The sequence below is a fragment of the Anolis carolinensis genome, chromosome 2 (genome assembly GCF_035594765.1).
Source record: "Anolis carolinensis isolate JA03-04 chromosome 2, rAnoCar3.1.pri, whole genome shotgun sequence".
Lineage (NCBI taxonomy): Eukaryota > Metazoa > Chordata > Lepidosauria > Squamata > Dactyloidae > Anolis > Anolis carolinensis.
In genome coordinates, this window is record NC_085842.1 from 169629026 (window position 1) to 169656210 (window position 27185).

At 41.0% G+C, this 27185-nt stretch overlaps 1 protein-coding gene across 3 annotated transcripts in view; it reads right to left on the reverse strand.

Annotated features, from left to right (window-relative positions):
* Positions 1-27185, reverse strand: part of slc48a1 (solute carrier family 48 member 1) — a 47625-nt gene that overhangs the window by 4593 nt on the left and 15847 nt on the right. For 2 of the 3 annotated variants that reach the window (XM_062971062.1, XM_008116427.3), the window contains exon 2: positions 2014-2181. In XM_062971062.1, coding sequence (XP_062827132.1) covers positions 2014-2181 — 168 coding nt within the window. Of the gene's footprint in view, positions 1-2013; positions 2182-22331; positions 22572-27185 lie in introns of those variants that run through there. The other variant, XM_003224471.4, reaches the window with a different exon arrangement.

Here is a 27185-nt window from a genome sequence, read left to right on the forward strand (position 1 = left end):
CACGCAAAGAGAATGAACACTAACTTTTGGAACTGCTGGAAAGACTTCTCCGTTTCTATCGCTGGCAGTGCCTGCTAAAAGCCTTCAGAGGAAGCAAAGCTGATAAAAGCCATCTCTCTGAGAATATAGTCAGTCACTACCAGGTAGAGTAGATGACACTGGTTTTAAAACTCAGTTTTGAATGATGAGTTTCCAGCTAATAAATAGGAATCATGTAGTCCTCTAGATATTGTTGGATTGCAGTTCCTAGCACCACTCTCCAGGAGTTATGCTGGCTAGGTCTAATGCAGTGATTCTCAACCTGTGGGTCCCCAGATGTTTTGTCCTTCAACTCCCAGAAATCCTACCAGCTGGTAAACTGGCTGGTATTTTTGGGAGTTGTAGGCCAAAACACCTGGGGACCCACAGGTTGAGAACCATTGGTCTAATGGAAAGTGCACTCCACCAAGCATCACAATGCCTAGCAATTCCTGCCTCGGGGCTAGATAAACAAATAATATGAACAGGTGTAAACCTGGCTCCCCATTTTCTCTGTGTCAGCTCCCTTCACTTCTTGGATCAGCAAATTATGATCCTCTATAGCTGAAACCTACCAAAATATTTTTTACTGACTAGCCATGCACCACCCTTTTTCATGATCACCTGGACTTTGCAGTTGCATTGTCCCAATTCTGAAGAATATGCAATCATTATCTGGTGCAGAGCTTAGCTCCATTATATTTCCCCTTTATAAAACTGAAAAAAAAATTCTAGGACAAAGATGAGAAACCTGATATCTTCCCAATGTTGATGGATGACAAAACCCATCATTAAACCATAGGCTGTGCTGTCTGGGGCTGTAAGATCTTCTGGGCAGAGAGACTGGAAGTCCCAACTGAAGGAGGCCAACTTAGATCCCATTTTTCCAGTGACCTTCCAGTACTTCGATTCAAAAGCAAAGGCCTTTTTTTCTGACAGGGACTTTTTTCTGACTGGACTGATAGTGGAGAAGGTCTAACCAGCTAGATCAGTGGTTCTCAACCCGTGGGTCCCCAGATGTTTTGGCCTTCAACTCCTAGACATCCTAACAGCTGGTAAACTGGCTGGGATTTCTGGAAGTTGTAGGCCAAAACACCTGGGGACTCACAGGTTGAGAACCACTAAGCTAGATGCTGCATTTGTTTGGTTTGCTGTGTTTTAAAATATGTTTATATCTTACGCTGTAGCTAAGATTTAGTTTTTGTTTCTATACATTATTGTTTGCTGCCTTGAATACCTTGGTTGGCAGAAAGACAGGGTATACACTGGTTAATTTATTAAAATAAGCATTCTAATCTGCTTATTTTAGGATGAACCCTAGGTTCTCCAACTTCTGAGTTGTCAGGTAAGATTGCAACATGAATGAGTGAGAGCCTACTAAAGCTCAGAAAGTTGACTTTTGAAAGTTGATTTCGAGGTGACATCTCCCAGAGTTCTTTAGCAGGGAGAACCACCAGCTGTGCTGGCTGACATATTCTGTGAGTTCTGAGCCAAAAAAAAAAAAAACTTTCCCAACTATTGCCTAGAATACTGCTTTTAAAAGTGTGGGTCCTGATCCCAAATGGGGTCCCCTTAGCTTAATGTTGAGGTCATGACAAAATTGGCACCAATAAAAAGTTTGTGGGCACCACCCATTTACACATATATGTTAGCCTCAGATTTACACAAATCTGTTAGCCTCAGATGCCGTGTTTACAGTGACTCTGCAGAAAATGTTTCAGCTGTATGCCACAAAAATTAAACCAGCCTGTTTAGCATGCATTGCAAATGATGATTTATTTTCAGTAAATGCTTGATTTCATACTTAATGTATATTATCTATATACCTTGGGTTGCGTAAAAAAAAATTGGGTTACAAGGAGCAGCAATGTTTTTTTCCAGGTGGAAAGGAGTCATGATTAGAAAATGTTTAAGAAGCCCTGGCTTTGAAGATGGCATGACAAAGGCAGGACTGCTTTTGCTGAACTGAAAAGCCCTTTCAATTTCTCCACTTACACTGATGCTGTGTGATAGCCAGGGCCAGGAATGTGCAGAAGCCCACCACGGAGAGAATGCCAAAGAGAACACCTACAAAGAGGAAGAACTTCAATCCTTTCAGCCAAGTCCTCCAATAGTCCTGCACATACATCACGTGTGTGATTAGGGCCCAGAGCGCCAGCACACCTGTCAGGTAAGAAGCAGGAGAAGGGAAAGGAAGGAAGGAGAATTATCACTAAACCAGAAAACAAAGCAAGACAAGCAATCCATGGTAGTATCATCACCATCATTTATTTATATAGTGCCATCGCTGTATATGGCACTTTACAACTAAAAGAACAACAAAATAGTTCCCTGCCACCAGGCTTAAAATCTAATTAGGACATGACACAAAAGAAAAAAGGCATAGCAGTGTGGGAAGGGATTAAGTCCAGCAGATACTGCCTCTTCTTTCCATGCCAGGGCATTAGCAGTTGGAATGGAGGGAGGGCCTGTCATTTGCTTATGGGACTAGCCATGAAGGATATGAGCAAGCTGTAAATTAAAGGTAGATGTCACACTCTCTACTGAACAAATCCTTTCAAGAAAATTATTATTATTATTATTATTAATAATAATAATAATAATAATAATAATAATAATACATCACACAGTCCTAAACACTTGGGAAGTGTTAGACTTGTGATTTTGTAATGCGAAATCCAGCATATATATTTCATTTGCTGTGTCATACTATGTCTTTATGTCAATAATAATAATAATAATAATAATAATAATAATAATAATAATGTTGCCATCCCAGGTGACAGTCGAATTGATGAAAAACAACAGGAAAAACTCAGCCGCTATCAGGACCTCAAGATTCAGCTTCAAAGACTCTGGCAGAAACCAGTGCAGGTGGTCCCGGTGGTGATCGGCACATTGGGTGCCGTGCCAAAAGATCTCAGCCAGCATTTGGAAACAATAGACATTGACAAAATCACAATCTGCCAACTGCAAAAGGCCACCCTACTGGGATCTGCGCGCATCATCCGAAAATACATCACACAGTCCTAGACACTTGGGAAGTGTTCAACTTGTGATTTTGTGATATAAAATCTAGCATATCTATCTTGTTTGCTGTGTCATACAATAATAATAATAATAATAATAATAATAATAATAATAATAATAATAATAATAATAATAATGCTTTATTTGTATCCCCCACCATCTTCCCGAAGGGATTCGAGGCAGTTCACAGAAAGCACATAAAAGTGCAGCAATATACAAATACAACAATATAGAAAAAGATACAAGTTAACAACAATAAAATTAACCCAACTTACTAAAAACAGCAATAAAACCCCTAATAATTTAAAAGATACTATAAAACCCAGCAGGCTGAAAAATTGCGACTGTATACAATATCAGCCACATAAAGTGCAGAAGTGAAGCAACTCAGTAAATCCTCAAGTATAGTGGTTAAAGCTATAATCACTAAACATGGTTGTTTTTGAACCCTGTGATAGGTTTACCTCAGAGTGGCCACAGGTTGGAGATGATTTGAAGGCATACAACACTATAAAATACATAAGGTAACATTCATTTTAATGGCTCTGTTGTTGTTTAAAGGTTTGTTCCAGGCACAATTTTTGATGTGAAGGGAGATTAATGAGCAATCTTGTGCCAGCTTTTAACTTCTAGAATCCTATGCTGAGTCCATACACAATCATTTTGAACTACAAAAGGTAAGGCATGCTCCTCTATACATTTTTTCCCCTTGAACTTAAAAAAAATCATCTAGGAATCCAGCAAGAACGCATGGCTAAGTGTCATTCACACACATATACACACACAATGCCTCTTTGCTTTGTGAAGGAAGTATTTGTGCACTGCACATGTTCCACCTGTAGTCTGAAGCAGTGAGATCCACATCAGAATTACCACTTCAGTGAAATTCAGCCATCAACAAACTAGAAATCTAGGCCATTCTGCTTGCAGACACAGCATTTGCAAACAGCTGTGTTAGCTTGTTGTAGCAAAAACAACAGCAAATACTTTAAGACTGACCTGTCTGTTATGCCATTACCTTGTTATGGATCATGGAACTTTGTTGGACTACAACCCGCTTAATCACCTCCAAAGTATGTTAAATGGAGCCACATGACCATAACTGGCAGAGTTCTTTATACCTGCAGTTTAGGAAAATATTTAATCCATCCTTCCCTGTGTCTGTACCTCCTATCATCCTTGACCATTCACTATACTTTCTAGGTATGATGGGATTAGGAGTCAAAAACCCCTAGTGAGCATCAATTAAGTAAAAGACCTCATCCACATACCTATTGAAATGAATCCCAGGCATTCAAAGCTAATGTCACAATGCATTTAGTAAGTCTTTCAAGAAGTCAAAAGGTTCTACTATTCATGGTATACCCAGCCTTGTGGAATCTCTTGTGTTCAAAGAAAAGGTCAGGTTAATGCTCTGGAAGGAGGCAGTTTCTGGTTTGCAGTGTCTCAGACACTATGTTCTCTTTGAGTTCAGACTTTTAGGCTCCAGCTGTTCAAATTAATCTGGGGAGGAGACCATGGAAGGAGTGTCCTCTTCTGGTGAGGAAAAGTTGCTGCAGATGACAAAAGTGGTAAAAAGAACTGGATGGCCATTTACAGCCATTTCAGGCTCAGCCATAGCCAGCCCTCCACATTTGCTAGGGTTAAGGACACAAAACCCCCATGAAAGTGAAAAATGGTGAACAATAACACTGTTTTGTGTTTTTGTTCTTTTGAGAAATCTCTAGGTCCTCTAGCATAACTGGAAGAAGTTGAGCATAGCACCACACTGGAGGATCTAGAGCAGTGGTTCTCAACCTGTGGGTCCCCAAGTGTTTTGGTCTACCACTCCCAGATATCCCAGCCAGTTACCAGCTGTTAGGATTTCTGGGAGTTGAAGGTCAAAACATCTGGGGACCCACAGGTTGAGAGCCACTGATCTAGAGATTTCTCGACACAGTAAGTCAACACCTAGCAGGTAGGCCAGGATATGAGTGTGAGAAACAGATCAGACAAAAGTGAGGCAGAGAACTTTATGGTTGAATGTGGATTTAAACGGAGGCCTCCCTAGCCCTGCTTCACAATGCTACATGCATGAACATTCAGTTTGGGGATTGGGAGTCATTTGAGATGTAGGATCAGCATGAAAGAGAAGATATTGGAAAGCAAATATAAAGGTAAGGAAGTGAAATTTTAGAACTGCGGGACTAAGCCATACACCTTCCCCCTCCTTGTCCATGACGATCTCCCCTCTGCCAGCTTGGCCTTTGAGAATATGAAGATGCCTGTAGGCCACAAAGCAAGAGAGCAAGAGGAGGAAAGTCACAAACAAGGAAGGCTTAATTTGAAATAGTAATGATGAGGTCACTTGAGAAACAGAGAAGGTACCTTCTGCTGTGCTATGGATCAGTTTACTCCAACACTAACTCTAGCGTTATAGGGGGTTTCCTTAGACAAGGAATGTCTAAAAAATGTTTCACTAGCACTTACTACTGAGAAGGTCATGGAAAGCCTTGAGCTGTGCTTTACAGAGTAGGTTAGGAAAAATATCCAAACTGGTAAGATTTATATCTAGCTTCTCTCCCTTTTTCTTTAGCCTTTTCTTAACATCAGATTGAAACTTCCCAAAGACCTATTGGGGTGAAAAAATGCTCTCTATCCATCTTATAGGCTTAGCCAGGCAGTTAGCCTCTAATTCTTCCAGCTCTCTGTGATTGTATGTATCACACAAATGCTGATCTTCCAACACCCATATCAGAGCTGACAGCGTCTGGGAGTTATACTCCCAAAAAAACTTTCCCCAAAGTCTAGTGGAAGATAGATCAGTGCTACTCACAGCAGTCATCCATGGGCTGCTGCCAGTTCCTAAGGCACTCACTGCAATTTCATGGTGAGTTTCCAGGAACAAAAAAAGGAAAGAAAAAAAAGGGAAATGAATTAAATGCAATAGTGGCCAATGGGCACAAATATGACATCAATCTTCCTTGAGTCAGAGAATGACAGGATGAAAATAAAATAAACAAAAATAAATAAAACAATCTCTGGCATGTAGCAAAAATAGCTGTCAGCCCATCCATTGGATAGTTTGGAAAGCATATGAGTAGGGAAGAGCGAAGGAGGGTGACTAAAACAACCCAAGGTCTAGGGAACAAGCCCTATGGGGAGCAGCTTAAAGAGCTGGGCATGTTTAGCTTGCAGAAGTCTGAAAGGAGACATGATGAGGGTCATTTATAAATATGTGAGAAGTCACAGGGAGGAGGGAGCAAGCTTGTTTTCTGCTGCCCTGGAGACAAGGACGCAGAACAACAGCTTCAATGAGATTCCACCTGAACATGAAGAACTTCCTCCCTGTGAGAGCTGTTCAGCAGTGGAACTCTCTCTCTGCCCCAGAGTGTGGTGGAGGCTCCTTCTTTGGAGGCTTTTAAGCAGAGGCTGGATGGCCATCTGTCGGGGCTACTTTGAATGCGATTTTCCTGCTTCTTGACAAGGGGTTGGACTGGATGGCTCACAAGTTCTCTTCTAACTATGATTCTATAAAGAGACTAGATCTTGGAAACAAAGCAGGATAAGGCCTGCTTAGTACATGGATGGAAGACCTCCAATAAATATCAGGTGCTGTAGGTTACATTTCAGAGGAAGGGATTGCAAAGCCACCCCAGAGGATTCCTTAATTATGAAAAATTTGGAGTCAGCATAAGTCAAGGGGCAACTTGAAGGCACATACACACAAATCCATCTTGAATCAGTGAGTGTAAATTAAAAGATCTAAAGCAGTGGTTCTCAACCTGTGGGTCCCCAGGTGTTTTGGCCTACAACTCCCAAAACTCCCAGCCAGATTACCAGCTGTTAGGCTTTCTGGGAGTTAAAGGCCAAAACATCTGGGGACCCACACGTTGAGAACCATTGATCTAAGGTGTGAAGCACAAAAGAAGAGCACACCCAGGGTTACGGATGTCAGCAAGTTTGATGGAAAAAAAACAAACAAACCCAAAGTGTTTCTCAAACAGAAGATAGGCAAAACTTCCCATTTTGTAGATCTCTGTCCTCACAGAGAGAGGGCAGAAGAAAGCAGGCATTTGGACAATATGAAAAAAAAAATTAAGGCATGCTAAAAATGCTGAGTCACTTCTCCATTCCAAGGCTGCTTTTGTGAGCAGGAAGTGTGCAGCTGGAGACTTCCCCTCACATGTCTGAATCTGACTCAGCACCTCCTCTGTGTAAAGCCACCTGACAAGGCACTTCAGAAAAACATGACTCAGCAAACGAATCCTAGGGAAATCTCCAATATGACTCAGCAAAAAGGGGAAAACAAATAGGAAGGGAAGAAGGTTTTTTTTTGTGTGTCAGGAGCAACTTGAGTAGCTTCTGGAGTGAGAGAATTGGCCGTCTGCAAGGACGTTGCCCAGGGGACGCCAGATGTCTTTATCATCCTTGTGGGAGGCTTCTCCCATGTCCCCGCATGGAGCTGGAGCTGATAGAGGGAGCTCATCCGAACTCTCCCCGGGTGGGATTCGAACCTGGCAACTTTCAGGTCAGCAACCCAACCTTCAAGTCACTTAGTCCACTATGCCATCTGGGGGCTCCAAGATCACGGTCAACCCAACCGATGATGGATCTGGAACAAACTTGGCACATAGACCCAATGCAGCCAGAGCCCTACCACATGCACAATAGTGGACCTTCATATAGCAACACCAGAGGCACTCCAAGTGGCCAGCTACTGGTCAAAGCAACATTTAGTACAATGCCAGTTTTTTTAAACTTTGCTTGGGTTTACAAATACATTAATTACAACTTGTACCCTCGGTTTGCTTCTGACACGATAAATAAAATAGCAACAGAAAATACTGGAGAGGTTCAGAGGAAGTTGACCTTGGATATTGGGAGTTATAGTTCACCTACAAACAGGATGGATGGCCATGCATAGTATGTACAGATCCATCATCAGTTAGGATCACAGTGCTGTTTGACTGTGGATGAACTACACCTCCCATTGTCTCACTACAAGCTACTTCCAGTGTGACAATGAATTCTATGAACAGAAGGATGGAGTAGCCATCAGACTGGTCACAATAAATTTCTACATGGAACACTATGAAAAAGAAGCCCTGGAAACAGCAACAAAAAAGCCTACGATATGGAAGAAGGTAGCAAGTGTGCATCTACACTATAACATTAAAGCAATTTGACACCACTTTAACTGCCATGGACTAATTCTGTGGAATCCTGGGATTTGTAGTTGGGTACACTTTTCAGAAGAGATGACTAAAGACCTTGTAAAACCAACCACAGCTCCCATGATTTCACAGCACTGGGTCATGGCAGTTAAAGTGGCATCAAATTGCATTCATTCTATAGTGTAGATTTACTTAAGGTCTTACAAACCCAAAGTAGCTTCTCAACTCAAAAATACCTTCTGGCAAAGTAAGTGCAATTTACAGATTTTCAGCTAACACTGATGTCAGTTTTCTAGAAATTTTAAAACTAGAGGGGAAAAAAATCAAGAATATGTTCCAATTATGTCAACCCAAAAAAGTATGACGTGGGATGGGAGAAAGCATATCTTGCCGATTTGGGCATTTTCCCTACCAACAACACCTCAATTGTGTGCATCTCTACTCAGAAATAAGCCTCACTGCAGCCATAAACCAGCACTCAGTGAAGTGCAATGCTCCATGGGCTGGTTTCAAAAAGGGATGTTGAGGCTTTGGCTTTTCTCAAACACACACAATGTATATGAATAGCCAGTTGCTCACACTACTTTTTGGTGGCAACACTTTCTCTATAATCTGTGGCATACAGCTACTGTAGGACCCCTACATTCCAAGGACCAGTACCTGTAGTTTCATTTATCCATGCTTGACAAAGTTATCTAGACATTTTCTAGGTTCTCCAGTGAGACTCTACTATAGTATTATTGCACTAGAAGTCCTTCATTTCAATAGGGTTTGCTATTATCTGTGGTTTCATATATTCACCCGAAGTCTAGATACCAGGATTGTACTACTAGCAAAAATGTTTCCCTTCAATCCTATAGTGCCTTCTTTCTGAAAAGAAGCAACTGTGAGAAAGCTATCCCACTGAACTGGATCCACTTGGTTCAAATCCAGGACAAACAAACTCTTGGCCCCGTCTACCGTGCTGTTTCACAATGCAGTTGTTTTCAACAACTCTCCTCTTCCCCACCCGCACTGTCCCTTTGCTTGCCGGAATAAGGAAACTGACATCAGGAACATCTCATCCCAGGAGGGAAGCAAAAAATGTTCATGGGAAGAACTGAGGTTCTCTTTCTGTTGTTTGGTAACTCAGTATGGACACACCATTTGTCATCTTTACTCACACCCACTCCAGCATTTTAGATGCCTCTCTTAATTTGCAAAAGAATGCTAAAGAAATACTGGCTTTTCTTCCAGACTGAAGAACAGTATCAGAAAGCAGCCTTGACTTACCACCTCAGAAAGCAGAGTTCAAGATTATTTGGCTGGCTCTACACTGTATAAGGAATGCAGTTTGGCAGCGCTTTAATTGCCATGACTCAATACTATGGAATCATGGGAGCTATGTTTTTTTTTAATCAACCTTTTCATTCAGGCAGACTTTGAAAGAAGAAGATTTTAAAGATCATGTCAGGGACTGCTGTAGTTTTTATGTTTTTAGAGATTTTATCTGAATTGTTTTTAATACTAATGATACTTAATACCATTTTAATATTTGCATATAGTATATTTTAAATTGTATTGTAATGCTTTTAATGTTAGCTGCTTTGAGTATCCTTATAGAGAAAAAGTGGGATATAAATAAACACAATAAACATAAACATAAACATAAACATAATAATAATAATAATAATAATAATAATAATAATAATAATATTAGTTTGGCGAGGTACCAGCACCTTTTGGTAGACAAGGCTATGGACCTTGTAAACTACAGTTCCCATGAATTCATGGCATTGAGTCACTGCAGTTAAAGCATTGTCAAACTACATTCATTCTACAGCATAGATGAACCTTTGGACAACAGCCTCGCCTCATTTAGGAGGAACATTTCCCAAGAAATCATCATCTCTGTTGACTCTCTGGTTGCTAGAAACAAAAGCTTAGGACAGGGGGTATCTCTTTCTCCTAGAAGCTTTGGTTCCTGTTGTTGAAAAAGGCCCTTATCAAGGCTAAATGGCCCAGGGCATTAAACATGGCAAAAAATGCCCCCAGAGAGCAGTGTGTGTTCCAGCCTTCCAAAGCTCCATTGAAAGCCCCATTATTTTCCTCAAATTGTTCACTTCTGTCTTAGAAAGTCACTTCCATCATTTGGTGCTAAAATTATTGAGCTAACTGGGTTCGTGAAATATGTTGCTTTTTAATGCAAAATACCTTTATTCAGCTCAAAGAGAAACAGCTTCCTACGATCCACAGAAATACACACAGGAACACCTCAGAAAGCAAGAGTCCAAAAGTGGCAGGCTAAAACCCGGAACCTCAATTCACAGCTGATGCCAGATGAGAAACTCCCCCCTGGGCACACAGAAGACTGGGCGACTTGGAAACTGCTGAACGGACTGCACTCTGGCACTATGAGATGCAGAGCCAATCTTGCCCTGTTTCCCTGAAGATAAGACATCCCCAAAAAATAAGACCTAGTAAAAGTTTTGCTGAATAGCTAAATATAAGGCCTCCCCCAAAAGTAAGACCTAGCAAAGTTTTTGTTTGGAAGCATGTCCGGCGCCCACCAAACAAAACACCATAGCATGTAGGATTGGTAAATGTACATTATGATTATTATGATTATTATTATTATTATTATATTTTTATACCCCGCCTCCATCTCCCCAGAGGGACTCGGGGCGGCTTACATACCAGTTGTATATGGAAATAATGGTAGTAACAAGAAATTCTTGACAGGAGTCACAGTTTGTCTGGTTTAGTTATGTTGGTTTGTGATGACAACTACTGTGCAGTATAGAATCAATGTTCTTTTTTTTTGTTCAACAATGAATATGAATTCTTCATGGAAAAATAAGACATCTCTTGAAAATAAGACCTAGCGCATCTTTGGGAGTAAAAAATAATATAAGACACTGTCTTATTTTCGGGGAAACATGGTAGGAAATTGGGCTACAAAGTGGAGTCCATGACATGCAAGCGTGGAGAAAAACAAACCATAGACCACTTACTACAATGCAACCTGAGCCCTGCCATCTGCACCTTCTCACAGTGATACCAGAGGCTTTCCAAGTGGCCAGCTACTGGTCAAAAGAAATTTAGTATAATGCCAAGTTTTTAACTTTGTGTTTTTAAATACATTGTAACTGTATCCTCAATTCGCTTTTGACACGATAAATAAAGCTCAGAGACTATTTCCTTGAAAGGAAGACAATTAATCTTTTCTGCAGGACTCACTCACTTCCACTAACCTTCATCCTCCAAATTACACTTTTATCTGACTTGTTCAGCAACAGTCGTTAGGAGGAGATTTAATCCAAAGCCTTGCTTTATCCAATCAACTGTACGACTTGCCTGGCTTATATATAGCAAAAAATCCTCTTAAGTGTCATGATTGTAAATATTTTGCTCTTAGTCGGCATTGACTGCTTCTGTCCTACTGGCCAATAACATGGAGCACTTCAATGACAATTAGGAGGGAGCCACCACTGAATAAAGAAAGGAGTGTATATAAACACTAATCCTCATCCTGCAATGACATGGACAAAACTTATATTTATCTCTTTGCTTTCCATTCTGGAAAGAAGACAGCCCACTCTGTAAAGTCAGTATACGAAGATGCTCACAGCCTCTATTGAAAGTATCCACCATTGCTTCTGATGTCCTTTTGCCTACATGTTGACAATGTGGCGACCCCCGGTTGTAAGTACCATCATCCTCAGCACTAGTTAATGCTGGGTCAGAACTCAGAGTACTGCAGGCTATACTAAGACAAAGGCAATGACAAACTACCTCTGCAAATCCCTTGCCTAAGAAAACTCTACAACATTCAGAGGCTCACTGTAAATTGACAGGTCACTTGAAGGTACACACAAAGAATCAACAGAAGTGTCCTAAATCTCCATTTATGTAAATCCCATTGTCTCAATGGGTGTAATCTTAGGAGCTACACTTGGATTTGAGTTCTGAGAAGTTTCTCCTAAGAGGGAAAACTGGTAAAAATGAGAAAACATGAAAGGGAAAAAAATGAACAAAAATGGAATACTGTAGACCTAATTGCAAACATAGCAGGAGACTCTCCACAAAGGGAAAAAATAAATTTAGCTAAACAAAACGTTTGAGAAGTACTTGCCTTTCTTTCTTAGGGAGGAAGACACAAACATATTTTTGGCACAAAAAGCATTTAGTCATGCGAATCCCTTTCTGAAGGGGTATTGGCCATCGTTTTTCCATCTCAGCTGTCACAAGAACATGGTGGCAGAGATCCTTCTTATAGCACAGTTCTTGATAAATCAAAGCCCACTGCATTGTCAGTTGTAGCATCATATATTGACAAACAAAGTTCCAAACGGAGCTACTAAAGAATAATGTCACCATTATGAGACAGAGGAGAAAACAGTGCCTCTACTAGCACCACTCACAGTGCAGAATACCCACAAAAGAGTCACGTTATTTTGGCACATGAAGTTGAAGGACCTGCAGGCATCCTTTCCTTTATTGGAAGTAAAAAATCAGCTTGAATGAAATCAAATTGCTAACAGTTCACTGTCTCTTCTTGTGATGCCCCCAATCACCCCCTGCCTAACAGCAAGGCAGGTATGGTAGCAGAGAAACTCCAAGGAAAGAACAATGCATTGGCATGCTCTTCATGCTCAAAAGATTCACAAAAATGTATGCAAAGTGATACTCATGGTAGCAAAATGGGATTGAAAATCATTTCCAAAGCGTCCCCATTCAATAAGAAGAGTACACACACACTCAGCCTTAGAAAACACTGTGATAAATTTCCCTTAGGTTCACTATAAGTCAGAAACAACTTGAAGGCAAAACATGTATCTAAAAGAGGCCTTAGTATATGAAAGATGAGGGGAATGTATACCCTAACAGATATTATCACTCACTGGGTATGATGAGAGTTCCAGTCAAACAAAATTTGGAGAGCCACACATTGCTGATGCATTCCAGAAAGTCATACATTTGGGAGGCTGTGTTGGTGTGTACATGAGACAGGGCTACCTTTGTCATGATGCTTTAAGAGTGGAAGTCCGTCTGGGTCCATCTCTCTCAGACTTTGGCAGACAAGCAAGACCTTGTTTGAACTGACTTGAAGACACAGAAGAAAAACTGTACTGAGAGACAATGAGCACATACTTTCACTAAAATGTAGAATTGTCCACCCCGATGCATCCCCAATATTTTGAAACCGAGATTCCTTGAACAAACTGGAAAGAGCTAATAACATAAAGTCCGACTATGAATGTTTCAACCCTGGAAGGAGGACGAATTGTGTCACCCTCTGGATGTTGTTTGATTGCAGCTCTCTTTAGCTCAGTGGTTCTCAACCAGTGGGCCACGAGAATGAAAATCCAGTCTGTGAACCTCCTTCCTCTTTATTTATTTATTTTATTTCTGCTCCTTTCCACAAAGCTGACCATTGCATTGAATAGACCACATCAGCTCTAGATTATTAAATATGGCTTTCTGTGGGCGAGCAGATGACGACTACTGGATAGCATATGTTCTGTTTCAGAAACTAGAGCTGAAGTGGTCTATCCAATGCAATTTTCTGAATCAGCACCCCAAATAACCAAACTAAATCTAAAGTTGACCAAAAAGTGATTTGTAACCCTTTTGGAGAGTGGTTCCTGGTAAAAGTAGTCCCCGTTCAAGTGGTCCCTAGCCAAAGTGGTCCCTGGTCATGTGGGCCCTAGTAAAAAAAGTTGGGAACCACTGCTTTAGCTTTACCTAACATAGTCAATGATGAGGGATAATAGAAACTGCAGTCCAGCAATGTCTAGGAAGTCTCAGATTGCCTATCTCTACTTCAGCACACACAAAAACACAAGAAAAGTGTTGTTCCCTAGACAGGTACTGGTCATGGGCAAGTTTCCAGGAGGGAAATAAACAATTATACCAATCAAACAAAATTTAATTCTAATCTCAGGTTCACTGGAAAATAGTATTGTGGTCCCTCATATATGATAGCCTAGAACAGGGTTTCACAAACAGTGTTCCTCCAGATGTGTTGGGACTTCAGCTCCAATAATTCCTAACAGCTCGTAAGCTGGCTGGCATTTCTGGGAGCTGAAGTCCAAAACACCAGGAGAAGCACAATTTGAGAAACACTGGCCTAGAAGATGATAACAGGTTTGGCATTTCTCTGTCTCACTCTTATTGCTTCAAGCTCTGTCTATATCATATAATGGAATCATTCCGCAGAGCAAATAGAGCCATTCCAAATTTGTTACGTCTCTCTAAAAATGGCAAGATGAAACCACATCCTGGCAGTACTGAACTTTAATAAAAAGGACAAGTGTAGTTCTCAAGAAGTAGTTGTACTCCAAATCCCGTCATCGTCAACCAACATGCCCAGTGACCAAACATGTTGGAAGTAGTTCTGTTCTTCTTCAGGATAGGAAACTGACCTTCTGGATGCTCTTGGATAGCAAATCCCATCACCTCTGTTTATTTTCAATGTGCCTGGGATTGATGAGAAGTGAAGTCCAACTACCTTTCAAATTCTATGTATTCCCTATGCTAGATCATGCCAAAACCAGAAACCAGTTTTATTCCAAAAATGGTTCACATTGTGTAGGAACTCTAACTACACCCATTAGATAGGAAGCATTAGCATTAACAACTACAAAAAACTGCAACAGCCCCATAGTACAGGATATGCTTTGCAGACAGTAAGGTCAATTAATTTAAGATTTGGAAATGACCATAAATGGAGCCTTCGGGGCTGGTAAAGATCATCAACCTAAACTGCTGCCAGTCAGGGACAGATAGTTTCAGCTAGGCTAAAAGTCTGCCTCAGAAAAAGCAAATCCAGGTGTAATTAAATTGCAACTGCATTTCCTTAAATAAGCCAAGTCATCAATCCAGCACAGTTGACTATTAAATTATTAATGTTACCATGTAATTTGCTTTAAAACACTTCTCATCTGATTGAATAACTTTCATAGCAAGGTTGTAATCTGAAACTGAAACATAGTTTAAGATCTGAATACAACCTCTGGTTTTTCTTACAAACACACCATTCAGATAATTCCAATTTTACAACCAGATTAAATAAAGGCAAAAGATTACATTAGCAAGGCTGGCCATTTGTTCCAGCTGTGATGTGCACCTGTACTTCAAGTTTCAAATCTATTTCCTTGGTTCCCAATCACTTTTTGCTGGATTACAACTCTTGGGATTTTTTCTAAATACAACTCCCAGAATCTCTATTGATTGGTCATGTAAGTCAGGTTTTCAGTATGCCCAAGACCCTAACCTCTCAGGTTTTCTTAAGTAAGGAAAACTAATTTTGAGATGATGCATTGCCAGTCCCTCCCTCTGAAATACAGCCCTAGCACATGATATTCATTTGCAGTCTCACATCCAAGTACTAAATAGGGATGACTCTGATTAGCCTTCAAGATCAAACTATGCCTTCAAAACCATATTTAGAACTCAATCTAGAATTGAAGCATTACCTTTGACTAACATGATATAAAGTGAGGGTGGCAGGTTAACTTGACCACTGCTTCAGACGTAAAGAAAGGGTCCTTCTACACAGCCATATAACCCAGAAGATCAAGACAGAAAATCCCATAATATCTGCTTTGAACTGGGTTATTTGAGTTCACACTGCCATATATTCCAGTTCAAAGCAGAAAATGTGGGATTTTATTCAGCTGCGTGGAAGGGGCCTAGGAATCTCTGGGTACTCCAGTGTGATTTATCTTCCAGCATAAGCTGACCATAGAGTCTTGCTGGAATACCTAGAAATTCCTACAGGACACAGCCAGGCTTTGAAGCTGCAAGGCTATTCAATGCTAATCAAGGTGGCCAACAGACAAAAGTTCTTTCTCCCACCCTGGACATTCCAGAGATATAGAAACTCCACTTGCCTAGTTTCCAACAGAACACACAGCCTCTGAGGGTGCCTGCCATAGATGTGGGTGAAACTTCAGGAGAGAATGCTTCTGGAACATAGACAATACTGCCTGGAAAACTCACAGCAACCCAGTGATACTGGCCATGAAAGCCTTCCACAACAAATTCCTAAAGGTGTTCTCTCAGTTTTTAAAAAATAGCATTTCTTTTATTCATATCTTTTCACTTTCACTGGGGCCCTGTGCCTCTATCCCCAGTGAACATGGAGGGCTATGTGAGCCATGGCACAAACTGAAGTATTCTTTTTTTCTCTATGTTGCCTAGAAATGGAACAAAAGGATCTCTGAACAAGAGGGAAACATCCACACTTAGCAACAAGCAGGTTCAGAAAGTGCTACTTCAAATGCATCAGAGAACATCTCTGTGTGGGAGAAGATGCAAAATCACAAAAAGGTTGCACACAGTATATTTCTCCATCATCCTAAAGAAGCAACCCTCTGTGAAAAAAATACTAGGGCGCAAGAACCACTGCATACAGTAGGGCTGACTCCTGAGCAAAGAGATGGCTGCAATGGACAAACTCCACATGTATGTACCACTTGAGGCCTCTTTTCATCACATACATGCTGCTGCTCTGGCCAGTACAAGACAATATTCCTTTATCTATCAGCAAAGACAACAATTGTCCCTTTTGTATTTGATCATAAATATGATACATTTGGAGAAAAATCTGGCAAATAATCATTTTGGTGGTTATCAAACAGCCATCCAGAGGACAAAGGTGGGAAACCTTTGGCCTTCTTGAATTTTTAAACTTCTATTCCCAGCAACCAGCTCAGTGGCAAGAGATAGCGGGAATTGTAGTCCAGAAACATCTGAAGAACACTTTTCCCCATCTTTGACATACAAGAATGCTTAGTTCTATTTTTGAAGCTTTTTAAAACCAGATTAAAGTCTTTTCATTCAAATACTTGTGTAAAAATCAATGCTAAAATCCGTTTCACTTCTAATAGTTACTCTATCTTGTAGAGTGTTTCAGTGCTGTGGTTGTTTGTAATTTGCCCAGAGATCTTGTACTAACAAAGAATAATAAAATGAGTTTGTTAGGAGTCTACTGCGGCCAACAGAAACATGCATACATACAAGGAATACATAAAAGGTCTCCTTAGTGTCAGATCCCTTTCTAAGAGGAAAACTGTGAACTAGAGATGAGCCCCAAGATTAACCAGCAAATGATCTGATATTTCTACCCCCCCAAAAAAAACCCCACCCCTACAGAGAATAAACTTATATTTGGATGCCTGTTTGCAAATCTAGGCTGTTCCTACTTCAGAGCCAAACAATGAAAGCACAGGGTTGGGATGTGGATAAAGCTCCAAAACTATACATCTACTAGGGCATCATTGGACTTACTTTTTGAGAAGACTAAGTATGCACTACAACTCCCTCATCAAGCCCCCTTTCAAGGCAGGGTGAAAGGTTTCCTCCTTTAAAGCAACCTTTATGATTGTTGAAAGCAAAGTCAAGGCAGGGAAGATATTCCTAAATCAAATAATACAGTTCTAAATTCTTGAGAATAAAGGCTGAGCAACCCTTATCCAGAAATCCAAAATCTTCTAATGTCCAACTGCTTTCTGATTGTCCGGTGTACCTAAACTTTGTTCTACCACACAAAATTATTTTAAAATATTGTAAAAAAATTACCTTTGGGTTATGGCTACAAAGTGTCTATGAGACATAAATGAATTTTGCATTTCTACTTGGGTCCAATCACTGATATCTCTTTATGTACAGTATATGTAGACATCCCCAAATCTGGGCAAAAAAAACCCCCCTGAAATCTGAAACACTTCTGGACCCAAGCATTTCAGATAAGGGTTGCGTATATATGCCTGATGATTTATGGTGACCCAAATAATTTCACAGGGTTTTCTTAGGCAAAGAATACTGTCAGATGTGGTTTAATATTTCCATGCATGAACAGGCTCATTGGTTATCACTCTTATCTGTTTTGTTTTTGTCTAAGGGTGCATCTAGAATAAATGTACTGTGACAACACATTAACAACCATTGCGCCATAGTAAAGGCGGTCCTCAAGTTATGAACAACATAGGTTCTGTAGGTTTGTTCTTAAGTTGACTTTGTATGTAAGTTGGAACAGGCACATTTTTAAATGTAACTCCAACCAAACATGTATGTGTGTTTGTGTGTAAGTTTTGGATAGCAGAGGGAAGTGTTAACATCTCTGTGTTGGTTGTTCCTATTGAGAAGATTTCACTCACTTTCTGTCCCTGTGAGCATTGGATTTCAAAAAAATTGACTTGTTGTGGAAACAAGGATTGGTGATAAAACTTCAGTGGAGACCTCTTTGATAACTCTTCCAGGATTGGATTTCCCTTTCGAGAGGCAGATTTCTCTCACTGTCTACAAATCCCAGGAACCCATAGCACTGAGTCATGGCAGTGAAAGTGGGGTTAAACTACATTCATTCTTCAGTGCAGGGAGACACACCTTCTGGCTCCTTGGGTAGGAGAGAGATAAGGAGCCAGGGAGTAGCTGTATATAGATCAAGCACCCTCAACCTACAGCTGTTTGGGCCTCCAACTCCCAGAAGCCCTAGCCAGGTTGTTCAATGGATTGGAATTCTGGGAGTTGGAGGCCTGTAAGTTGAGGATGCCTGAGTGAGAGAATGAGTAAGATAGATAGATAATTAGAGACACACACAAAGTGTCCCCAAAACTGCCATACACAGGGAAAACGTAAATAAAGGTAGGTACATTTAGACCAGGAATAGTGCTATGCCCACCACAAATCCAAAAGGAGATTGAGAAGTTAGAATATGTTCAGAGAAGAGCTACCAAAATGATCAAAGGTTGGAAACTAAGGCCTATGAGGAAGGGCTGAGGAAACTGGGGATGTTTAGCTTGGTGAATAGAAGGCTGGGGGGGGGGGGGGGACACGACAGTCATGTTTACAAACTATCTGAAAGGAGGTCACATTGAGGAGGGGGTAAGATTGCTTAGTGCAGATTCACGTTGCAGGAAGAAAGATTTCACCTAAATATTGGGAAGAACTTCTTGATGGTAAAACCTGTTCGGCAACAGTATATAAATGTCTGGGAGTGTGGAGGAGGCTCCTTCTAGGGCAAGGGCCTTTAAGCAGAGGCTACATGGCCATCTGTTGGGAGGGCTTTGATTGTGCTCCTGCATGGCAGAAGAGAATTGGACTGGATGCTCCTTGGGGTCTCTTTCAACTCTAGGATTCTATGATTATATACATATACATACACACACGCAGGATACCAAGATGCCTATCCTGTCTTGTATATCATAAGTAAGTAACTGGCTGGATGGCAATATGTCAGGAAGGCTTTGATTGTGCTCCTGTATGGCAGAAGGGAGTTGGACTGAATGATCCTTGAGGTTTCTTCCAACTCTAGGATTCTATGATTCCACATATATAATAATAATATTAATACTTCTTTATTTTTCTATCCTGCCTCTATCTCCCTGAAGGGACTCGTGGCAGCTAACATGGGGCCAAGCCCAAAGAACAAAACATGAACAAAATTAAAAGCACATATACAAACACACATCAACAAACAGATAAAATAAAACAGATTAAAAACACAATAATACAGTTTATCACAATAATAATAAAATAAAATGATATAAGGCAGAGACCACCACTAATAGATAAAAATGGAGGCGGTCAAGACAGAATGGAATATATATATATACACACACACACACACACACACACACACACACACACAAAAGATAACAAGATGCCGATTCTGTTTTTTGCCCTTGGGATTCCCTTCCAACTCTAGGATTCTATGATTCCATACGCATACATACATATACACCCAGGATGCAAAGATTCATATCCTGTCTTGTGCAGGTGGGGGCTGGGCTGGATGACCCTTGGGGTCTCTTCCAATTCTAGGATTCTAGGATTCCACACATACAAACACACACACACACACAGAGGATACCAAGATGCCTATTCTGTCTTGTATATCACATTGAGGCTGGATGGCAATCTGTCGGGAGGGCTTTGATTGCGCTCCTGCATGGCAGAAGGGAATTGGACTGGATGCCCCTTGGGGTCTCTTCCAATTCTAGGATTCCATATATTTATGGAATATATACGAATGCATATATTTACACACACACGCACACACATACACATACACACAATACCAAGGTGCCTATTTTGTCTTTTCCCTTGGAGTTCCCCTCTAACTCTAGGATTCTATGATTCCATGTATGTATGTATGACTGTGTATATAACACACGTAACATACACATATACACACACACATACATACCCAGGATACCAAGATCCCTATTCTGCCATGGAATATATATGAAATATATATACTATATACAGTAGAGTCTCACTTATCCAATATAAACGGACCGGCAGAACGTTGGATAAGCGTATATGTTGGATAATACGGAGGGAATAAGGAAAAGCCTATTAAACATCAAATTAGGTTATGATTTTACAAATTAAGCACCATAACATGTTATAAAACAAATTTGACAGAAAAGTAGTTCAATACGCAGTAATGCTATGTAGTAATTACTGTATTTACGAATTTAGCACCAAAATATTACAATGTAGTGAAAACATTGACTACAAAAACATTGACTACTAAAAGGCAGACTGCGTTGGATAATCCAGAATGTTGGATAAGTGAATGTTGGATAAGTGAATGTTGGATAAGTGAGACTCTACTGTGTATATATATATATATATATACACACACACACACACAATATCAAGATGCCTATCCTGTTTTTTTTGGTGTCCCGGTGGCGAAGTGTGTTAAAGTGCTGAGCTGCTGAACTTGCGAACCGAAATGTCCCAGGTTCAAATCCCGGGACCAGAATGAGCACCCGCTGTTAGCCCCAGCTCCTGCCAACCTAGCAATTCGAAAACATGCAAATGTGAGTAGATCAATAGGTACCGCTCCGGCAGGAAGGTAACGGCACTCCATGCAGTCATGCTGGCCACATGACCTGGAGATGTCTATGTACAATGCCGGCTCTTCAGCTTAGAAATGGAGATGAGCACCAACCCCCAGAGTCGGTCACGACTGGATTTAACGTCAGGGGAAACCTTTACCTTTACTTTATCCTGTCTTTTTGCCCTTGGGGTTCTCTTCCAGCTCTAGGTTTCAATGATTCCATATATATCTATATACACACACACACACCCAGGACTCATACATCCTGTCTTGTATATGGATGTATGTCACATTGAGGCTGGATGGCCATCTGTTGAGAGGGCTTTGATTATGCTCCTGCAAGGCAGAAGGAGGTTGGACTGGATGATCCTTGGGGTCTCTTCCAACTCTAGGATTCTATGATTCCAAACACACACATACAGGACACCAAGATCCCTATCCTGTCTTCTGTATGTCACATTGAGGTTGAATGGACATCTGTCGAGAGGGAATATATATATGATATACTGTATATATTTACAAATACACAAGATACCAAGATGCCTCTCCTGCCTTTCACCCTTGGCGTCCCTTCCAATTCTATGATTCTATATACTGTATCCAAACAAACACACAGGACACCAAGATGCCTATCCTGTCTTTCATATATAAATATATGTACACTAGCTGTGCCCGACCACGCGTTGCTGTGGCGTTGTCTGGTGAGAAATTGTTGAGGTAGTGGTGGTATAGAATGTCTGTTGTTTGGTTGTCTTTATGTTTAGTATGCACACTGAAGTGGATTATATGGCAGTGTGGAGTCAAGATAATCCAGTTCAAAGCAGATAATATAAGATTCTAAATGGGTTATATAGCTGTGTGGAAGGGCCTTGAGTCTACACTGCCATTGATAATCTGTGGAAGAGGCCTAAGTGAGGCCTAACTGTGCCTGTCCCCTGGGCTGAGGAGGCTGCTAGGACACCAAGTGGGCGGAACTTAGCCTTCAAACTGGCAGCAATTGGATAAAAACTATTATTCCTCTCCCTGTAATTAGGACTTTATTTTTCTTTTCTTTTTGCTGTATCAACCTAGAGCCGTGAATGATGGTTTGTGTTGTCAAATTTCGAGGTTGGGGGGCCTGTAGTTTTGTTGTTTTGTCCACTTCCCTGATGCCATCACTCTTTTATATATATAGAAGAAAGATGTATGTGTGAATGCGCATGCACACGGATCCTATCTTTCCTTTCTCCCTCTCTCAGCCCCACACACATCCAGCCTCGCCTTGCCCAGGAGAGGAGGGCGCTTACCGGAGAGTCCCCCGGCGGCGGCGGTGCAGGGCTGCCTCAAGCTGGGCGCCAGGTTCCAGGCGAGGAAGGCCGACAGCCCCGAAAGTGTCCCCGCCGCCGCGTAGGCCAAGCGGATGGCTAGCTTCTTCGTCACCGCCATCCCGGTCCGGGCAACCAGACTGAAGGCGATCCGGCCGCCCCGATGCTCCAAGCTCGCTCCGGCCGCCCCCTCCCGCCGCTTCCTTCTTCCCTCCGCCTCCCTCCTTCACTCGCTCCGCCTCCGCAGCGCCACCCTGCGCCTGGGAGGAGTCATCGCCAGCCTCCACTATGACGTCATGCCCTTGGTCTGTAAACAAACACCACAGACACCCTCGCTGTTCATTGAGTGCGCGTTGCCACCCCGGATCAAACCCAGGATCCCATAGCAGCACCTCCCAGTTTTGTAATGACTTTTGAACCATTTTTAATGGATTGCACATCCCTAGTAGACACTCCTATGGAATGGCAAAGGATGGCTCTAATTATTCGACGTCTCTTGTTGCTGTTCTTGTTCTTTTGAATATTGTGAGTTCCAATATTATGTACTTTATATGGGACCCTTGATATCCTTGGCACATCAGTCCAAAGTGTAACGGATTGATTATGATCAATGGAAGCTCTTACGTGTGCCCGCAATCGAGAGTCACCTGCAGAACAATATAATAATAATAATCTTTCTATCTTCTATCTATCTATCAATATACAGTAGAGTCTCACTTATCTAACATAAACGGGCCAGCAGAATGTTGGATAAGCAAATATGTTGGATAATAAGGAGGGATTAAGGAAAAGCCTATTAAACATCAAATTAGGTTATGATTTTACAAATTAAGCACCAAAACATCATGTTATACAACAAATTTGACAGATAAAGTAGTTCAATACGCAGTAATGCTATGTAGTAATTACTGTTATTTACGAATTTAGCACCAAAATATCATGATGTATTGAAAACATTGACTACAAAAATGCATTGGATAATCCAGAATGTTGGATAAGCAAGTGTTGGTTAAGTGAGACTCTACTGTATATATAAAAGAGTGATGGAATCATGGCAGTGAACAAAACAACAAAACTAAACACCCCCCAACCTCGAAAATTGACAGCACAACCCCTCATCCACTCCTAGATTAATACAACAAAAATAAAAGAAAAATAAAGTCCTAATTAGAGGGAGAGGAATAATTGTTTTTATCCAATTGCTGCCAGTTAGAAGGCTAAGCTCCGCTCACTTGGTCTCCTAGCAACCCACTCAGCCCAGGGGACAGGCAGAGTTAGGCCTCACTTAGGCCTCTTCCACAGATTATCTAATTTGCACTGGATTATATGGCAGTGTAGACTCAAGGCCCTTCCACACAGCTATATAACCCATTTATAATCTTATATTATCTGCTTTGAACTGCATTATCTTGACTCCACACTGCCATATAATCCACTTCAGTGTGCATTTTATACAGCTGTGTAGAAGGGGCCTCATATAATCCAGTTCTAAGCAGCTAATATAAGATTATAAATATACAGTACAGTCTCACTTATCCAATATAAACAGGCCAGCAGAACGTTGGATAAGCGAATATGTTGGATAATAAGGAGGGAATAAGGAAAAGCCTAGTAAACATCAAATTAGGTTATGATTTTACAAATTAAGCACCAAAACATCATGTTATAAAACAAATTTGACAGAAAAAGTAGTTCAATACGCAGTAATGCTATGTAGTAATTACTGTATTTACGAATTTAGCACCAAAATATCACAATGTATTGAAAACATTGACTACAAAAACATTGACTACTAAAAGGCCGACTGTGTTGGATAATCCAGAACATTGGATAAGCGAATGTTGGATAAGTGAGACTCTACTGTATTTACAATGGTCCCTCTGATCACTTACAGAAGTCCACTGTCATAAATAGTCATTTCTCAGTCCAGTACCAAAGCTTATGCTTCAGAGAGGAATACAGTCCTGGTTCTTCTACCTCTTTTCTCAGCAGCAAACAGGCCTCAAGATAGGAAGGCCACTCTGAGAACACGGCTCTTTTTTACCAGCAGTACTCAGCACTGAAAACTTGTCCAAACTTGTCCTGCAGCAGCAGAACAGAAACAGTATCAAATCAATCCCCAGATCTTTGCAGGCTCAGCCAATCAGCTTCATGCACTTCATTTTCCAGTTAAACACACAGCACAGTGCCTTTTGCAAACCATGACACAAAGGATGTCAAAGAATGGATCAAATTACAGTAGAGTCTCGCTTATCCAACACTCGCTTATTCAACGTTCTGGATTATCCAACACATTTTTGTAGTCAATATTTTCAAAACATCGTAATATTTTGGTGCTAAATTTGTAAATACAGTAATTACAACATAACATTACTGCGTATTGAACTACTTTTTCTGTCAAATTTGTTGTATAACATGATGTTTTGGTGCTTAATTTGTAAAATCATAACCTAATTTAATGTTTAATAGGCTTTTCCTTAATCTCTCCTCATTATCCAAGATATTCGCTTATCCAACGTTCTGCCAGCCCGTTTACATTGGATGAGACTCTACTGTAATAGTAATTTTTTTTAATCAAGGTTAGTAATTCTTTGCAAAGCTTTTCACAGATGTCAGTTTGATATTTCCAGTGCCAAAGCTTATGCATCAGGCTGTGATTTAAACACACATACACAGAAATGTACACTGCATATTTTCCCTTAATATATGCATGCATTTGGCCCTCTGAGTGTTTACCTAATTCGCACTTTGCTGATTAATATGCAGATTGGAGCCACCAATTAGCTAAATCTTTGAAAAATTGTACACCAAACCAAATTATCCCCCACCCATAGCACTCCCTGGATTTGAACTGCCAATCTTTCAATCAGCAAGTTCAGCAGCTCAGCAGTTTGACCCGCTGCGAGTATATAGGGCACCAAATAAATTGAGTCACAATAGAGTTAAGAGACATATTTTCAAGTAGTAGGGGTTGGTTTGTTTCTTGTCTGCCCCTGGTTTTGTCCCACACTGTCCTCAGCTTAGTCAATGAGAACACTGGTAGTAATCCGTGTTCTCAGCGCAGCCTCTCAACATGCTGCCAAGATACAGTCAGAACAGAGCCCAGCCTGAAGTAGCCCTGCAGCATATAAAGGGCTCTGGCATGGCTCCGTCCTGGCTCCATTTCGGCAGCACCTTGGACAATGAAAAAAACCCATCTGATGAGGGCCTTAGTGTCTCTATTCTGGGGGTTCTTGGTTAGATTGATTCAGAATTTCATCTGAGACTAAAATAATCTGACTTGCATAAGGAAGCTAGTGGATTTCCATGTCTCAGCAGGGGTTCAAACCCTGGTCTTCCAACATCCTAATACAACATTCAGATCACCACACCGGGTCTTACATCTTTAGACAGCCATGTATATTATTCTAAGATCCCATCTATACTGCGGCTAAACCCATATTGTGGTTTAGCTGCATTGAACTGCATTTATGAGTCTACACTGACGATATAATGCAGTTTCAAACTGCATTTTATGGCAGTGTAGATGGGGCCTAAAACTAAGAGCTCTTCCACACAGCCATATAACTCAGAATATCAAGGCAGATAATCCACAGGAGCCCCCTGTGGCGCAGTGTGTTAAAGCGCTGAGCTGCTGTACTTGCTGACCGAAAGGTCCCAGGTTCAAATCCAGGGGGCGGAGTGAGCACCTACAGTTAGCTCCAGCTTCTGCCAACCTACGGTAGCAGTTTGAAAACATGCAAATGTGAGTAGATCAATAGGTACCGCTCTGGCGGGAAGGTAACAGCGCTCCATGCAGTCATACCCGCCACGTGAACTTGGTGTCTAATAGACAACGCCGGCTCTTTGGCTTAGAAATGGAGATGAGCACCAACCCCCAGAGTTGGACACGACTGGACATAACGTCAGGGGAAACCTTTACCTTTACTATCTGCTTTGAACTGGGTTATCTGAGTCCACACTGCCATATAACCCAGTTCAAAGCAGATAATGTAGGGATCTTATACAGTTGTGTGGAAGGGCCCTTAGTAAGGCAGTGTGGTCATTTGGGGGCCCTTCATCTCATTCTGTCGTGTAGGGCCAATTCACACTAACCCATAATTGTATAGTACTACACTCTATTTTAAGTGCTGTGGTTGCATCCTGGCATTTATAGTTAAGGGGCAGGATATTTAGATTAATCAGTCAGAGAGCTTCCCTGATGCTTCTGACCAAATTACAAATCCCAAAATTCCACAGGAGGCCGCCAGGGCAGGAAAAATGGAACCACGTTGTTATAATTGCATAGTGTAGATGAGCCCCTGGGCCCTGGACCTTTGTCCTTCAAAATTATGGTACTTGCCTTTAGGTGTTATGTTTATCTTGTGTTCTCAGGAATTCAGGATATAAATTTAATTTCCAGGATATTGGTTGAATCAGAATGACTACCTTGGAATTACAGAGCTAGGAATTTTACAGAAGCATTTCAAGACTTGATTTTAAAAAGCCTCATTCTGGAAAAAATATAGTGAAAACTCCACATTTTGAGGAGTACAGGAGCTCCATAGAAATAGGAAAAAAAAACCTAAATAAAAAACAGCTTTTTATTTTACTTGAGAAAACACCCCTCTGGGAATCTCTTGGTCCTTCAGTGCAACTTCATGGTGAACTTCCTCTTGAAGGTGACCATAGAATTGTACTGGGGGACCTAGGGATCAAATCTGTGAATAACAAAGCCCACAAAGAAGAAGAAAAATCTTGGTGTCATGGTTTTTAGGATTGTTCCTGGGGTTATTTGGGGTGCTGATTCAGAAAATTTCATTGGATAGACTGCATCAGCTCTAGTTTGTTAGATAT